Source organism: Plectropomus leopardus, chromosome 13, assembly GCF_026936395.1.
Source record: "Plectropomus leopardus strain MGB_pleo_1.0 chromosome 13, ASM2693639v1, whole genome shotgun sequence".
In the NCBI taxonomy this organism is placed as follows: domain Eukaryota; kingdom Metazoa; phylum Chordata; class Actinopteri; order Perciformes; family Serranidae; genus Plectropomus; species Plectropomus leopardus.
Window position 1 is genome coordinate 23,967,116 of NC_142188.1, and position 14,533 is coordinate 23,981,648.

Here is a 14,533-nt window from a genome sequence, read left to right on the forward strand (position 1 = left end):
GCCGGAACTGTATACGTATTGCGTATCTTGTCGCTACCCGGAATGTATGTGTGAACGAACCAAACATCCGTGAAGCAAATACAAATTCACAGCTGGATTATTACTTTGGCCTGTAACTGTTTTCTTACTGACATTTCTTCTCTTACGTGCGGCCGCTATGTCTGACGAGGAAGAGGACTACATGTCTGACGCGTTTCTCAGTAAAATGTAAGTGTTTGTGTGTGCACTGTTTGCGTTAAAGCCTGATTGAGTCGTGATCGTCACATTACATGATGTACCATACAGCTCCGTGGTGTCAGACCTATACGATTTAAGTCAATTCTGAGATTTGCGAAGATTTTTCAGGTTTTTTTTTTATTTAAATTATTAGCACACAAGATTTGATAAAAACAAGTCGATAATAAACATAACAAGAATTGTGCAGGAGAGGTCAAGAAATCCATAAGGGGGTTTTGGTAGAAGTTTCCCCTTCAGAAGTTACATTCATTAAAATATAAACACTAATTCTCTACCATAATAATATGAAAATCTTAATCATAAATGGGGCAGACGCGTGCACATAAAACGCATCAACATTAACTACAGCACAGGTGTTTTTTCATGTTAGACTTAAAGGATAATGATGGATTTTTTTAATAAAGTGAGGACTGGTGTTCCACAGTAATGGTCCTCTGTATTTCAGAGCATATTGTCCGAGAGTTGTGCCGTATTGGGTAAGATAAATGTCCTCAGCTTGTCTTGATATGAAGGAAATGGAATATCAGAGTTCAACAAAAAGAAATTATGAAATGCATCTGGTAAACTGTGCTTGTGAAACATACATTTATACATAAAAACATATATTTCTGTTGTGAAAATATATTAGTGAGAATGTGCAGTCCTTAGTTATCATAACTTTCTCTGTGGTGTTCTGTCTGTCAGACCAGATGTGAAGCCAGGTGTCAGTATGGTGCGGCGGGTAAAAGAAGTGATGAAGAAGGAGATCCGGCAAAAGGAAACAAACATCAAGAACCGTCAGAAGACCTTCAAAGAGCAGGAAAAGGAAAGCAGAGAGGCAGCTTTACAAAACTCCATCAGCAATGAGAACAAAGGATTTGCACTTCTCCAGAAAATGGGTTACAAAGCTGGTCAGGGCCTCGGGAAGAAAGGCAAGTTTCTTCATTACTGAATTATCTTATTTTGGATCTATTTTGCATTTGTTGCTGGTGTTAATGTTCATCTCTGTTCTCTCTTCAGGAGCAGGAAGGGTTGACCCGATTCCTCTAAATATCAAAACCGGTAGGCAATACAATTTTAAATTTAATATGTTTTTGGTAATAAGTGTTGGGAAGGTTACTTTTGAAATGTCATGTGTTTCAGATTAGCAGTTACACTGTTAAAATGTAATGAGTAATGTAACTATTTGAATTACTTCATCAGAGTAAAGTTACTTATTACATTTGATGACTTTTTCATTACTTGTCAAACAAATGTTTTAAAACTGGACAATAAAGCTGAAAATGTCTGTAAATAGGCTTTGCTAAATGGAGGAATTCCTGCACAGCAAGATGATGCAAAGCGACAGAGTGAATATGCTTCTTTTACTGAAAATAATATATTTGTATATAATCCCTTTGTAATCACCAAGATTTTGATTAGTAGCTTTAATTTAATCACACACTTTTTCTCAATAACTGTAACAGAGTACAGTTACATTTATTTTGTATTTTAATGACATAAACTCTGTTACATGTAACTAGTCACTCATAAACACAGGTAACAACAGGTGCTGTCCAAATGATGTTTTACAAATTTTACGTACTTTTCTTGTATGCTTAATCAGACAGAGGTGGCATTGGCATGGAGGAAGTGAAGAAAAGAAAAGCAGAGGAGGAACTTGAGCATTATCGTCAGAAAGCACGAGCCAAACAACAGAATGAGACCAAATCTCTGGAAGACTTTAGGTGACGTTTGCTGTTGTCTCTTGAGATGCACTTTGCCTCTAAATGTTGTCCCTTTTCCTCCTATATAACGTGTATGTCTGTTTGTGTGTGTGTGTGTGTGTGTGTGTGTGTGTGTGTGTGTGTGTGATCTCATGGTTTTTCCATTCCAGGTCACGAGTACGGACCGAGAGAGAGGAGCGAAAGATTGAGGGAGATCTCAGGAGGAGTCAGCGAGCCTGTGAGCAGCTTGACAGTCAGAAGGTTGGAGGAACCACAAACACTACGACACAAGCTCACACAGTCCTCGTGCTGTTATTGCAAATCTATGTTCAGTTTCTCTGCACTGAGAATAAATACAAACTGGAGCTGCACAAGAAATTTAAATTATTATCAAAATCACAATATGCAGCCAAGTGCAAAATCCAAATCACAAGGAGCTACAATTTTGTTGGTAAAGCTGAAATGTGTCACAGCAAAGTCTATGCTCACAACAAACCATCACAAATGAGGCACTGTGGTGCCAGAGAGACGCCCTGACCTACAAATTATATTTCAGACATATTATTATTTTCTTTTAAATAAGCAAAAATGAAATGTAAAAATTGTCATTCCCATTAAAATTGTGCCTCATATTACAATCACAAAATCTGTCAAAATAAACGCAGTACGGTTTTCATTTGTTTGTTTGTTTTTTAATCACATCCTAATAATAATATATTGCTATACCTAGAGAATTGCCATGTCTTAATCCAGGGAATAAATTGAGTGTATTTTGACTATTTACTCTACATTTGCATAGGTAGAGCACATGGGGGTTTCTGTGTGTGAAACTTTTTTGCTGAATTATCCTTTCAGGCCATCACTGTCCCCAGGGAAGACTGGTACTGGCCTAAAGCAGAGACTGATGATGAGGAAGATGGTCTTAAGGAGGAGGAGGAGGGGAAGGAGGAGGAAGAGGAGATTGTGGAGTTAACTGTTAGTATTTAGTTTACCTTGTTTATCCGTGGATCTAATGTTAATCCTAACACATGATCCCATATCAGTTGTGTTGTTAAGTACGTGTATGGTAATATGTCGTAATTATTGTGCATAGACTGTGCCAGTGTGTAAGACGTAGTTATTATCCTGACATTCGGTGCGATAAATACATCTGATTTGCATATCATATATTTGGTGATTAATTCAAAGTAAAATTGAACTGTGTATAATGTGTCTCTCTGTTACAGTCATATGACAAACTGCACATTTTGACATCCTATTTAAGAGGAGTCCATTTTTACTGCATATGGTGTGGGACCACCTATAATGGTAAGAGTGATGACAACATGCTTGTAGTTTAATTACTATTTTTATCACCTTTCCTCATATGCTTTTTTTTTTGTCTTTTTTTTTTTTTTTTTACAGATGAAGAGGACTTGTGCTCCAACTGTCCTGGGGATACAGCAGCAGACCACGATTGAACTTACAATATACACATTAGATCCCAGTGAAAAAGCATTTACAACACATTACATGCAGACATGAGTGCAGACAATTTTTGCAATAAGAAACAGGCTCATCACACTTGATGATCATGAGTGGGGAAATATTTATTTATCATGTGTTGTCCATTTCTGAAAGGACTTACTGTTTAAAGATCCTAACAATGTTTGTGGGTTGTAGTCTCTAATGTTTCTTTAGAAATCCAGTGGGAAATTTAGGATACCATATATTTTTGAAAAGATGCACTAAGATTTTTTTAAAGACATGTTTTAAGAGCAATTGCATACCTGTATCTTCATTAAATGTTTTCATAATTATACCCTGTTGTCTTATCGATTCTTTTATTTTAGCTATAATCTACTTTAAGTTTTATTTACATATACAACTGTGATTATACTTCCCAGCGCTCCAATCTGATACTGACATTTTGTCTTTTTGCGTGTGTGGTACTTAGTTTAGAGTTTATATTAGTATTAAAATTATTAAAATTAAATTATTTTCTTATTATTTTAGTGTCCTCTGATGTCACCACTTGCTCTCAATTCTGATAAGCATACCAGTAAATACTTAATAGTTGCTTTTTTTCTTATTTGAAAGATCTCACCACACATTAAGTAGATGCTCTGAAACATGATCAGTGGTGGTAACTAAGTACATTTACAAATCTACTGTATTTAAGTACAAATATGAGGTACTTGTACTTTACTTGAGGTTTTTTTTCATGCCAATTTGTACTTCTACTCCACTACATTTCAGAGGGAGATATTGTATTTTCCTTCACTACATGTATCTGACAGCTTTAGTTACTTTACAAATTAAGATTTTTGCATTAAAAACCTAAGACGAGTACATAAAATGTGATGTTTTTTTGTAAATCAAACTACCGTAAAGTTTATACAAATACAGCAAAAATTATTAGATGATTAATTAATTAGCCGATTGATCTATAAATTTGTCTTTTACTCTGTTTTTTTGTGATCTTTGAAATGGATTTTTGGGCTTTGTATATCTTTTTTTGTTTGTTTTAGAATTTGCGTGACGTGATTAAGAAATGGATATTGTTACTTTGAATAATTAAAGTATATTTTCTTTATTATACGTACTTATTTTGTGTTTTCACAGTGTGGTATTAGTAGGCTAATTTTACTTGAGTAAAGGAATTTTACTCAAATACTTATTCCACCACTGAATTTGCAAAATAGTGTAAATATTCAGAGATAAAAGAAAATGCAGTACGTAGCGTCCTCGACGATTTAAAAAAAGCATCAACAACTCAAACTCCCATGAGTCTTTGCTGTAGGCGCCGTGCGAATGCTTCTTGGGAACTGTAGTTGATAATACTAACAAAATAAACGGGTTTTTTTTCAAGGTTGAGAACAGGCAGGCACTTTTAATTTGAGCTACTAACATTTCAAGAAGACAACTAAACAAACGAACAAAACAATCAAGCAGAAGTTCGTTAAAATGTATACATATGCATAAAAACAATCATTAACACAGTACCTTATGTTAACACTAACTTATCGCCTACAAGCCTAAAGAAAGTCAGCCCTCAAATTATCCACAGTAACAGACAGTTTCCGCTTGGATGAGTACTTCTGATATTTGGGTTATTTCACACAATATTTGCAGCTGCCATGTTGTGTGACGTTTACCGAGAAAACGAAACTTACTGAGGGTAAGGCTGAATCGAGATTGAGCCCCGACATATCGAAGAGGACGTGGAAGTAGAGCCAAGATGAAAACGGAAAAGATCTAGCCAGTATTCTGATATTTGCACTTTGTTTTGAGCTGCTGTGTCGTTTATTATGGACGTAGCTAAACTGAACGAGTATGCACAGAGAGAGCGCCTGGAGCTGAAATACGAGGACGTGAGAAGTGTTGGCCCTGATCACATAAAAACGTGAGTTGCTTAAATTCTCTGGTGGGTTTTACGGCCTGAAAAGTCATGCATGTAGGACTTAAATAGATCTGGGACTAACTGGGTGTTTTTATGAAATGGAAGATGTAGTACTCCCTCATGTTTCATGTTTTTGTTTGTAGAAAAATAGGAAATGGGTATCTGTCTGTGTGCAGCTTTAGGTCATTCACTGTCTTTAGGCATAGGTGTAGATCTCAGGGGGACAAAGGGGACACGTCCCCCTAAAATATTTATAAAATGTCCATTTATGTAAACAAATAAGTTTACACCATAAATTACTGCAGAAAAGGCTCAAATTGCTGCATAAAAAAATCCTGAGAAGTAAACTGAATGTTGGGAGTCCCCATGGTCATGGGAAACCTGGAAAAGTCATGGAATTTTGCAGTCACATTTTCGATCTGAAAAAAGTAAAATAATTGTTTAAAATCTTGGAAAGGCAAAACACAAAGGCAAATTTAACTTCTGTAGCCTTTGATGTCTGCATCTACCATCTTGTACGTTTCTTCATTTCAGCTCCATGCTTTGTTTATCCCTTCATGTAAGCCTAGGTGAAGTTATATTTTGAGTTTTGCACGAAAAATAAAAGTTCCTTCAAAAGTCAGAGAAAGGCTTCGTAATTGTGTTCATGAAAATGTTTGGGAACCCCAAGGGTTTCACGTTCAAAATGTTCTGTTACAGGACGCCCCAAATCCCGTCTCATCCTGTTTCACATGTGCCCCTCCAGAGCATTTTAGTCATAGCTCTGTTGACACACTGTCAGCTTTTACCACAATAAAACCACATATGCAACTGATGTAACATTTATTAACAGAGCATACCTTTAATTCAGAAATTATCTATGGTTGTCTGCATTTGGAAAACCCTATGGGGCCAAAAATAAAGAGGAAACGTTAAGGAATATGGCATGGTAGTGTAACACTACTTCAAAAACACTGTAATCTATGCAAATGATGTTGAACCACAATAATAATTAACACACACACAAAAATTAAAAGTTTTCAGCCCACAAAAAGGATTTTTTTTAACTTTTATTAACAACCTGCTTAATTAATGTAATGTATTAATTGACGCCTGACACCCATTGAGGCTCTAAGGAGGCTCCAACAACATGTCAAGTTAATAACTTCACCTGACCTCCACCTCACCACATGCTTTGATCCTCTTGCCTGTTTAACACAGTTCTATCTTTTCTTCTCAGATTTACAGTGAGAGCAGTGGTGAATGGAAAGGCGTATCCTGATGGTGAGGGGAAAACCAAGAAGGAGGCCAAACAGAAGGCAGCTAAAAATGCACTGAGAGTTTTGTCTGGGGAATCAAATGACTCTGTAAGCGTGTGTAAAACTCCTGAAGTAAGTAGCAATACACACCAGTTTCTCCTAAACTATAGAGGGAAGGAAAGAATTGATGTGCTTGTCACTGACTGCAATACTTTTCCAGGAATGACATTTTACTGTAGGCCAGTTTGGAAGGTGGCGTTGCCCTGGTTCCCTCATCAAAATGCCAATGGGAATTTGGGATTATTGCAGATTATAAACTCTGTGGTAAAACAAATGTCTATGATACCTTCATGTTTTGTTCAGCAAGATAATCACCACAAATTAACACCACTTTCAGGACTTTTGAAGCCCAAATGCAATCGCCAGAAGTAAAAGGCTAACCTCAGGTTGTAAACAAACTACAGTACAGTGACATGGCTTCACAAGACCACAATAACAAGGCAGTAAATCTGTGTGAGGTATGATGACGTTCTGTTGTCTCATTCAGCCACTTGTTAGCAACGTATGTAACTGAAAACCCATTTAAAAGAACTATTGACTTGGAGACGAGGGAACCGGGAGTATTAAAATGCTCATTTCTGGGGCACTCTCTGTTGTTTTGAATGTACTTTACTAGTCAAAAGTTTGGTCACCTTTTCCCTTTTGACTTATCCTGTGTTTTTTTTAAATATTACACGAGGCTGCAAACAGTGAGTCCATATAAAACCTTTCTGTCTTTTGTTTTCAAGCGTGCAGAGGAGAAGCGCAGTAATGCACCAACCAAAAAAGAGGAGGAATTGAATCAAAGTGTGTCCGACATCATGTGAGCACAAACAGCAGCAACACCGTTTCTGTTAGATTATTCTGAATCTGTATGGCTGTGAAATGTTCTAATTAGTAACTGTTTTGCTTATTTGGTTTTGCAGTGAGAATACAAAGAGCTTGAGTGTGATAACTACAGATGAAGGTTTTGCAGAAACAAATTTTATAGGAATGATCAACATTCACTGTCAGAAAAACAATCTTCCCCATGTCTTTATCTTAGACAAAAAATGTGGCCCACCTCATAACCCTCAGTGAGTATGACTGAATATCTGTAACCTGAAACAGACACTTTATGAAAATAAGATAGACGTGAGAGAGAAATCTTACCCATGATTTAAATATTTTTTCCTTTTTATTCCTCCAACACAGGTTTTTCTACAAATTAGTGATCAACAATAAGGACTACCCTGTGGGTGAGGGTAAGAATATCAAGGAGGCCAAACAACAAGCAGCTCAGCTGGCCTGGTCTGCTCTTCGACCGCAGACAGACTTGGACAGCAAGGTATTTCATATTTTTTGATCATTTCAGTTTTTAATATGCCACCTCATAAACTGTTGAACAAGTCTGTTGCATTTGATTCTTGAGTCTTTTATTTAACCATCAGTATTTCTGCTCCACAAAAGCATAGCCATGACTGTGACTTTTAAAACTAATTTCTATGAAACATGTAAGCCCAGTCCTTTTCTGTTGGTTTTCTGTAACCATGGTGAATCCAAAACATTTGGATTCACTGTCTTGAAGGCAATAACTAAAAAAAGCTTGGGAGAGTTTTCTCAGATTTTGCACCAATGTTCACTTGGAAGTGACAATTAAGATCAAACGCCAAGGTCACTGTGACCTCACAAAAAAAAGTTTTTTGGTTGGAACTCAAGAATTCAGATGCTAATGGAAAAAATACACAAATGTCTAAATGGATAAAATAATGAAGTAATGGCATTTTATAACAGAAAGGTCAAAGGTCACTGTGAAGTCACAACATTCCACAAAAACAAGCAGAAGACATTTGAGTGGATGCTGAATTGGTGACACTAATCTCGGTTGCTCGCCTTGAAACTGTGCTGATTGTGTAGATTTGGGAAGATGTGTGTGACACATCTGTGTTTTCAGAGTCATGGATCTAAACTGTAAGCACAACTGGATTGGTTTGTGGACGCATACAAATGTGAAGGGACAATCAGCATTGTTGCTGAAATCTGGTAAAGGGTCAAAGCTTTCCATTCTTTAACCATATTATTTAAATCATTTATTCAGTTAGAACCAGGATGAGCATCACAGTTATGACCCATGGTGTCCGCCCACTCTGCTGTAAAACTGTAGCAGTGTTTTCCTGTTGCTATCTCTATACTATATATCTATACTGTGTAACAGATGAACGCTTCCTTTGTGCTTTAAGGGATCCTCTTGTCCAGCTGATGACGGTGCACCAGCCAGGCTGTCCACTCCACCAAGCATACTGTAAGGCGCTGACTGAGGACCACAACAGATGGCTAAATTTAATGCTGAGGATATTTCACTAAAGTGTCTCATTGTATTCTCCCAGGGAGTCTCATAATGCAAAATCAAAACCCGTGCCAGCGACTACAAGTGACTCAGTTGTTTTCATGAATCCGTCAAATCCTCCAAAGGTTCGGGTGTGTTATTTTCTATTTAATCCTCTTAAAACTGTCATGATTTATCAGCTTAAAATGCTCAGTAATTTGCAAATGTTATATTCAGTTGCTTTAATTGACCTTTTAGGTTTTGCCAGTTAAACTCAAAGGAATATTTCACGTGCACAGTGACCATTCTTATATCAGTTACTCACCCCGTGTTACCTTGAATTTGTGAAGAAAACTGTTTTTCTTGCATGCCTCCACGGTGAGCGAAGAATCTAAGAAAAAGGAGAAACATTCCTCATGAAATTAAGTCATAGGGGAACACACTTAACAACAGCAAAACTATATCAAAACATTCACAACACTTGTGATCGGTACTTCCCAAACACATTCACTTTTATTAAAACATTAAAATATAAAACACTTTGAGTAGTGTGCCCTGAGCACGCCTGAACACACATATGCATATGAGCCTCAATAAAGTAGAGTTCAAGAGTTCAGAGTCTCAGGCACGCAACTCAGTCATGCACAAGACTGTAGTAACGTGTTTTAACTGATAACGTTTTAGGGAAAACGCGTGTTTGGGAAGAACTGAGCATACGACCGGGTAAGTGAGACTCGTATTATTCTGCATGAGCTGTGTTAGAGAGTTTGTCAACAGATGTTTTGATATAGTTTTGTTGTCGTTAAACGTGGTTCGATTACTTGAATTCATGAACAATATTTGCCATTTTGGATTCTCTGTTTACCGTGGAAGCAAGAGAGAAAAACCCTAATCCTAACCCCAAGTTTTCCTTTCCAAATTCAAGGTAATATGTGATGAATAACTGATATACAAACGTCCATTTTGCAGGTGAAGTATTCTTTTAACTGGCCTTAATTACTTCAGTGCTTTAACTTTGTAATTTTAGAGTTACAGGAGCATTTGGTGAGAGCACACAATAGTGAAATATTTTATCAGTGCTACAAGACCAAGAGTGTGTCATTAATTTCAGCCAAGTTAGCCTTATTCGTAGCACACCTCTCAATCAAATTACACTTGTTTTCATTGCACTCTGAGCTCTTTAGATTACTGAGAAGTGACGAAGGGTTTTGTGCCTCTACCTTTACATATTTTGAATGTATGTTTGCTTAAATGTAATTGGATGTTTTCCTTTTTCCCGTTACAAAGATTCAAAGTCCTGATGCGAAGCCCAAAATAAGGTAAGCCGTCTTATGAGACCCACTGTAAAGCTACTGAATAATATTTAACCCGATGATATTGCTCATTATACCTTTTTTTTGTCTCGTTAGAATTGCAGCAAATTTCCAAAATGTCCACAAAAAGAGCAAAGAGGTAAAGTGAGAAGACATTATATCATTTAAATTTGTAATGTACCACCATATTTTTTTTAAGCTTGTGTTGGAAACAATATGATCTCTGTTATACATTTGATAGTATATATCGAAAACATACAGAAATATATTCTTTAAATCTACAATCAGATTCCAAACTCAAGGCTGCATAGATGAAACAGCGGGGCAGAAAATCAACCAACTTTTCTGAATCAGCACTGTGAGCAGGTTGTTAATAAAAAACTAAAAAGTTTAAAAAAATTATCGTTTTTGTGGGCCAAGAACTTTTTCTTTGTGTGTGTGTTATAGAAAAAGAAATCAAGTACCTTTTTTATTTACTATAATTGTTCCGAAGTTTAAAATTCTGGTATTTTTACAACTTTTGTATTGTTATATAATAACATATTATGACTTTTGTTTTATTCATTAAGGAAGTTGCTAATTTCAATGACAAGAATACAGGAAATAGTCACAGTAAGAAACCAACGAGCCCGACAACAAGCTCAAGGTATGGAAAATGAAAACATTGATTTACAATAATTGCATGATTTTTTTTTGCTCTGTATACATGTGTATTCATATACAATCAGAATGACATTTTTATATTCCTTTTTTAAAAAAAAACATATATGTTGTTACTATTTTTATTCAGCCATACTTATGTTAATCTCTACAGGTTTACATCAGAATTTGACAACATAGTGCGACTCGGCAAGGGAGCCTTTGGTCGTGTTTTCAAGGCAAAACAAAAACTGCTGAGGAAGGATTACGCTGTAAAGATTGTCCGCTGCAAAGAGTAAGTCAAGTATGAAATATTTTTTACTTTGTTTCCATTTTTAAATTAGCTCTGTAAGGTATTAAATGCAAAATAAGTTTCAATTTAATTAACTGAGCTGTGATCTCTTGAACCTTAGGATGAAAAAAGCTCTGCGGGAGGCAATGGCGTTATCAGACCTCCATCACCGTAACATTGTTCGATATTACTCGTGTTGGTTGGAGGATACAGAATACCAGTGGGACAGTGCAGAAGACAGTGGCAGCACTTCACAGTAAGTCACATCCATTTGACAAAAATCCTCACTGCACTGTACGTGTTCTACTAAATATGAAGGAATGTCATGTTCTGTTCCTTCTTTTCTAGGTCGACTGTTAATTCATTGGTTAAGTTCCTCTATATTCAGATGGAGTTGTGCGACACCAAAACACTCAGAGTGTGGATCGACGAGAAGAATATTCTGAATGTGAAAAAATCTCTGCGAGACTCTAAGAGAAGAGATGAAAGTCTAGCTATCACTCAGGAAATAGTCAGTGCAGTGGAGTACATTCACTCCAAGATGCTCATCCACAGAGACCTGAAGGTGAGACCAAGACAATTAAATCATCATTTAGAAAGAGGCAAGGTCCCTCCTATTTCAGTGTCCCCAGTGGGACATTATTTTGGAAAAAATGACATACACTTGTCACTGGCGAGTGACAATTGCTTGAATTTGGATTGTGCCATGAATTACACGTTTGTCCATTTCTGAGATGTCTTTACAAGTCAAGAGGATTGCAGTTGTAGTGATATTTCTTTATGGTTAAAACCTTCTTCACACGATAGTCTTAACCTACCGAGCTCCACACAAATTTAACTATCTTACCTGACGTGTTTTATCCAGTGGATTTTGGTGTTTTAGTCTGTAGAGAAGCAAAAGAACCAGTAAGAAGTGTTGCTGGTGTGAGTACATCTCCATGTGAAACACACAGGCATCGTACGAGACGGAGAAAGGTATGACGTCACCTATGCATCTGGTATTGTCACCCTGACTACGTACTTTCAGTCTTTTGCTAATTTTTTAAATGACAAACTGTGATTTCCTTGACTTGCAAAATTACCTCTTAAATTGACAAAAGTGTAATTAATGGCACAATTCAAATCGGATTCAAAAAGTATTTGTCTCTTCCCACCGACAGTCATCATGAACCCACGTGTTTATGTCTTTCCGACTGTTAGCCTGCCAACATCATGTTCGGGCAAGAAGGAGAAGTGAAAATTGGAGATTTTGGTTTGGTCACTGAGGAGAATGATGATGATGCCGAGAACCTGATGGAGAGAACTGTGTACAAAGGAACCCCATCTTACATGGCCCCTGAACAAGTGAGATGTTCTCTACTGACAGTAACTGTCGAGACTTTAACCGTGACGGTTGAGCTGACGTACTTTATGTTAACATTGTGCTCTTGTTTATTGACAGAGAAGCAGGAGCACTTATGACCGAAAAGTGGACATATTTGCTTTGGGGCTGATTTATTTTGAACTCCTTTGGAACATTTGTACTGGCCTTGAAAGGAAACCGGTGAGTAGTTTGGAAATTCAAATGGAAATCCAAATAAATTCAAGTCAATCTAAAGCGTTAACCTATAAATGCTTTTCGCTTTGAGTTTGTGTAAAAAATAGGCAAAGTAAGAGACATATTACCAGATAACATAACCCCACAAGACATGTTTTTCACTGTAACTCAAGAGTCCACATGCTAATTATGAAAAAATGCACGCAAATGTCTAATACAATAAAATTAAGTATTGTCATTTTATATCCAAAAAGTCAAAGAGCAACTTTAATGTAATACAGGTTGCATGAAAATGTACTATAACCATTAATCAATTATTAAAAACTCTGGCGATTATTGATTGTTAATTGACTGATTGGATAGTCTGTTAATCACAGAATCACAGAATTCAGTAATCACGCATGCCATTATTTACACCTGTACTTTTCCTAATGTGACATGTCAAATCTGTGAGAAAAGGCCTGTGGGGCAGTTAATTGATTTGTGTCACTTTAATTACATGTTGTTCCTCCCTTTTATGACGGCATGATTTCCAGGTTTGGGACGATGCCAGAAACCTGAAACTTCCTCAAGAATTTGCAAAACATTTTCCATCAGAGGTAAACCAGCGTTCTTTCTTGTACCTGACACATGAAACAGTGACAGTGGTGACACTCAGGTAAAGTGTTTAACAACAGTCTATCAGTGAAGCCTTAGCAGATGAGGATCTAAAACAACACTGTTGTGTTTGTATGTGTAATGTAATGAAATGTTACATATCAAGCAGGACAGATGCCCGTTTGGGGAAATGATTTCTGTTATTTTGTCAAAGTAAGGTCAGATTGAGGGAAATACAGTGAAGAGGAGGTTCTAAGATGCTGACAGCATTTATTGATGATACAGAGATCACAACAGCTGTTCTTTTTGTTGCAGAGTCGAATTATTAAGTTGATGCTGTGTGAGAAGCCAGACGACCGACCAGAAGCAAGTAAACTAAAGACTGACTTGGAAGAGTACGCTCGTTCACTTACAACACTTAAAGAAATGCGTCGTTACAGTAAGACTTACTGATTATTACAAGGAGATACTCAAACAGGCAAAAGCATCAGTCATCACAAGCATGCCAAATTATTAAGCATCATATTTCACAATTGTACTTGTTTTTAATTGCTAAGAGGACCTTCTCTTTCAATAACTCTTTCCATAAACTGATGAGACAAAAATGTAAAATAATTATGTGGTATTGAGCAGAAGATGCACATCACTGGAGATTGCAAAAATGTTCAATTTTTTACAAATAATCATGTCCTGAGGTAATTACTTTTGGAACTTGTACTGTAATAATGTATTAAATGCTGGAAATGTTTTCAGAGTGAAATCCATTACTACATTACACCAATTGCTCTGTAATGAATGGGCTGAAAATAAAAAACTGATGGTGACTAAGGTGAAAGGGTCAATCCTCTGTAAAGTTTTTATACTGTTGTATTTTGCACACTGTGAATTTTAGTGGGTGCTATCATGATCAGTCCACTACTGATGATCTCTTTTATGCATTTTCAAGATCAAGCTGGACAAGTGAGTTAGAGGAGGAGTCGGTGAGCTCATCCTCTGCTGTGACCACAGCTACTGTCGCGATGAATTTAGCTATGGCAGTAATATTAGATGGGGCTGTGATTTTAACTGTCGCCTGTGGACTGTGCACACCGTATCATTTAACCCTGGCACACAGACTCATTAATGTTACCCAATAAAAAAATGTGTCACGGCCCTGCTGCTCAGAGCAGCGTCTGAAGTAATTCTGCATTACTTTTAATCACCATGTTATCACAGCATTATGACAAACAGTTATATTATTATATTATTGTCTGCAGAGCATAAACATAC

The 14,533-nt window shown here is 36.7% G+C and overlaps 2 protein-coding genes and 1 long non-coding RNA gene across 5 annotated transcripts in view; 2 read left to right on the plus strand and 1 right to left on the minus strand.

Moving 5' to 3' along the window:
* The first annotated feature begins 29 nt into the window (after positions 1-29).
* gpatch11 (G patch domain containing 11) lies at positions 30-3,723 on the plus strand. The gene is made up of 8 exons (XM_042501952.2): positions 30-207; positions 922-1,148; positions 1,237-1,278; positions 1,823-1,943; positions 2,093-2,183; positions 2,778-2,897; positions 3,149-3,230; positions 3,327-3,723. The coding sequence occupies exons 1-8, from the start codon at positions 158-160 to the stop codon at positions 3,380-3,382; spliced, it is 789 nt and encodes a 262-aa protein (XP_042357886.1). The 5' UTR covers positions 30-157; the 3' UTR covers positions 3,383-3,723.
* A 1,239-nt stretch (positions 3,724-4,962) lies between these two features.
* Positions 4,963-14,099, plus strand: LOC121954451 (interferon-induced, double-stranded RNA-activated protein kinase-like). Of its 3 annotated transcripts, none has more exons than XM_042501949.2 (17): positions 4,963-5,307; positions 6,524-6,674; positions 7,331-7,404; positions 7,508-7,657; positions 7,776-7,908; positions 8,801-8,862; positions 8,948-9,038; positions 10,174-10,205; positions 10,296-10,338; positions 10,769-10,845; positions 11,014-11,133; positions 11,252-11,386; positions 11,479-11,695; positions 12,331-12,474; positions 12,572-12,673; positions 13,204-13,266; positions 13,580-14,099. In XM_042501949.2, exons 1-17 carry the CDS (start codon positions 5,213-5,215, stop codon positions 13,715-13,717), a joined length of 1,827 nt encoding a protein of 608 aa, XP_042357883.1. In that variant the 5' UTR covers positions 4,963-5,212; the 3' UTR covers positions 13,718-14,099. The 3 variants fall into 3 exon arrangements, with proteins under 3 accessions (XP_042357883.1, XP_042357884.1, XP_087943157.1); XM_042501950.2 differs by having other exon boundaries at positions 4,965-5,307; positions 8,948-9,032; XM_088087031.1 differs by lacking the exon at positions 4,963-5,307 and adding an exon at positions 6,940-7,060 and having other exon boundaries at positions 6,536-6,674.
* Positions 9,045-14,533, minus strand: part of LOC148187716 (uncharacterized) — a 61,198-nt gene continuing 55,709 nt past the window's right edge. Inside the window, exon 4 of the long non-coding RNA XR_015778575.1 lies at positions 9,045-9,277. This is a non-coding gene — a long non-coding RNA (uncharacterized LOC148187716). The remainder of the gene's footprint in view (positions 9,278-14,533) is intronic.

Coding starts and splice junctions, on each gene's coding strand:
- LOC121954451 (XM_042501949.2), top strand. CDS start 5,213: ATGGACGTAGCTAAACTGAACGAGTATGCACAGAGAGAGCGCCTGGAG. Junction 9,039..10,173: donor CAAATCCTCCAAAGGTTCGG/GTGTGTTATTTT, acceptor CCCGTTACAAAG/ATTCAAAGTCCTGATGCGAA. Junction 11,134..11,251: donor AAGATTGTCCGCTGCAAAGA/GTAAGTCAAGTA, acceptor CTTGAACCTTAG/GATGAAAAAAGCTCTGCGGG.
- gpatch11 (XM_042501952.2), top strand. CDS start 158: ATGTCTGACGAGGAAGAGGACTACATGTCTGACGCGTTTCTCAGTAAA. Junction 2,184..2,777: donor AGCAGCTTGACAGTCAGAAG/GTTGGAGGAACC, acceptor TTATCCTTTCAG/GCCATCACTGTCCCCAGGGA. Junction 2,898..3,148: donor AGGAGATTGTGGAGTTAACT/GTTAGTATTTAG, acceptor TCTCTGTTACAG/TCATATGACAAACTGCACAT.